This window comes from Fusarium graminearum, chromosome 2, assembly GCF_000240135.3.
Source record: "Fusarium graminearum PH-1 chromosome 2, whole genome shotgun sequence".
Classification (NCBI taxonomy): domain Eukaryota; kingdom Fungi; phylum Ascomycota; class Sordariomycetes; order Hypocreales; family Nectriaceae; genus Fusarium; species Fusarium graminearum.
Genome location: NC_026475.1, coordinates 3989758 through 3991599, shown reverse-complemented (window position 1 = coordinate 3991599; position 1842 = coordinate 3989758). Strand labels below are relative to the sequence as shown.

Genomic DNA, 1842 nt, shown 5'->3' with positions numbered 1-1842 from the left:
TGGTCTCTACGACTCTGACGACTACTGTGGCAAGACCATCAAGGTCACTGGTGAAGCCGGCGAGGCCATCGTCACCGTCGTCGAGTAAGTTCCCTCTCCCCTCTTGAGTCAAAATATACTAACCAATATTCCCTTTCCAGTCGCTGCGATGGCTGTGCCGACAACGATCTCGACATTTCCCCCGCTGCCTTCGAGCAGGCTATGGGAGACAAGGACCAAGGGCGCGTGCAGGGAGAGTGGAACTGGGTCTAAACGGACTCCTTTCCAACCATTCATGAGACCACGGTTCATTCTTTTTTCACTTTGGTACAGCATGATCACCTTGTGCAAAAAAGCATCTGGAACAAAGCATGGTGATTGCATCAAAAAGAGAGCTCAGCTCCTTACATTCTTTTCTATAACATTCTTAACGACGTCGAACATAAGGGAGGCGATTTGATGAAGATGGCACAGGTGGCCTGTTTATGATGATGAACTACGATGGTTTACAAAAGGAGAGATCAAAAAGATAGAGAACGAACACAATAAGGTTCCTACAACACCACACTTGCTGCTTAAGTGGTTCTCTCCTTGAGGTGACGGGAAATTTAACCTCTGGACATTAGAGCGCAATAACAAACGGCCCAAGTATGTGCTCTCAAATGATAAAAGCTAGCCCACCAACTTGTCCCTTGTACTTTCAGCATCCAAGTCTTCGTCCCACTAGCTCTCCAAGAGCAAACGATATGAGTTGAATTGTGTGAATTGATTCAGTCAATCTATGCTAATTCGCTGCAACGCTCCAAGTCATCATGAAGCTATGCGCCCTTTTGTCATCGCATCATAAGCCCTGTATCCAAACCACCCAATCCATCCGCCAAATAAAGCACTCCATAATGTTCCTGTGAGAGAAAAGGGAATCCAACGCCTGTTCGTCATGTGTATGTGTTCCTCGTTAGCGACACATTGCTGTGGTGATTCTACGCCGTCTGGCGCCCCATTGGGTAGTGTTCCGTGCGAAAGTTCTATGCCATAATGAATCCAAATCTTCTATCCTTGCTTGTTTCTAAGACTAAATGCAGGCAACCACTTTCTCCTGCTTCCTGTTGCGCCAGCCCCTCTCGGGCTTTCTGTCTGCTCCGCTGTGTCCTTTTCGTTCGCTGGTGGTTTGGGTGTTCCCGGAGTGCCCGACTCTTGGCTCATTACCGGGTCGTCAGCCATATCAAAATCCACCGAGACATTCCTTCCTTGTCGCGACTTTCGCATAATTGGTGGTGGTGTTGCGCTGTCGCGATCCTCTTCAGCCGCACCTGTCCGACTGATCCAAGGTGGGAGCACTGGTGCACCAGTAGAGCTCGAGAATGCCCCATTGGGTGGTTCGGTGGGACCATGCTCTGTTCTTGGGGTTGGGGTTGGGGCACCGCTCGGAGGTCCGGTAGAAGACCTTCTGAAGAACTTGGTGAATTTGTTCTGCGTGGATTGTTGATTTGCGATCGGGGGGTAATGGTTCTTGTCACCGGCGGACGGTCCTTGAGCCTGTATGTGTGCGCCCGCCCGAATCTGAATGTCGTCGCTGGCTCTTCTTTGGTGGCCCTTCTTACGGACCCCCTTAGAGGCTTTGGCATTGGCCAACGGTCGACTCAGAAATGATGTCTTGCTCTGTTGCCCAGCCTGAGGGTTCAAGCTCGAGCTCCTATCAGGAGGCGGCGGAGGCATCGATGCCGAAAAGAGTTCTTGCTGAACTGGAAATAGATCCCTGATCCTGTCAGGATCGAGTCCTGTGCTTGCACCTCCTTGATGACCATTTCCAGCTCCAAACATGGCATCCATTGCCCAGCCGTCCCTAGCTGCTGCGCTGGTTGG

General features: G+C 50.8%; 1 protein-coding gene across 1 annotated transcript in view; it reads right to left on the bottom strand.

The window, feature by feature from the left end:
• Positions 1-1029: 1029 nt before the first annotated feature.
• Positions 1030-1842, bottom strand: part of FGSG_12255 (uncharacterized protein) — a gene marked incomplete at both ends in the record, with an annotated part of 2343 nt that continues 1530 nt past the window's right edge. The window contains one exon of the mRNA XM_011322848.1: positions 1030-1790. Coding sequence (XP_011321150.1) covers positions 1030-1790 — 761 coding nt within the window. The remainder of the gene's footprint in view (positions 1791-1842) is intronic.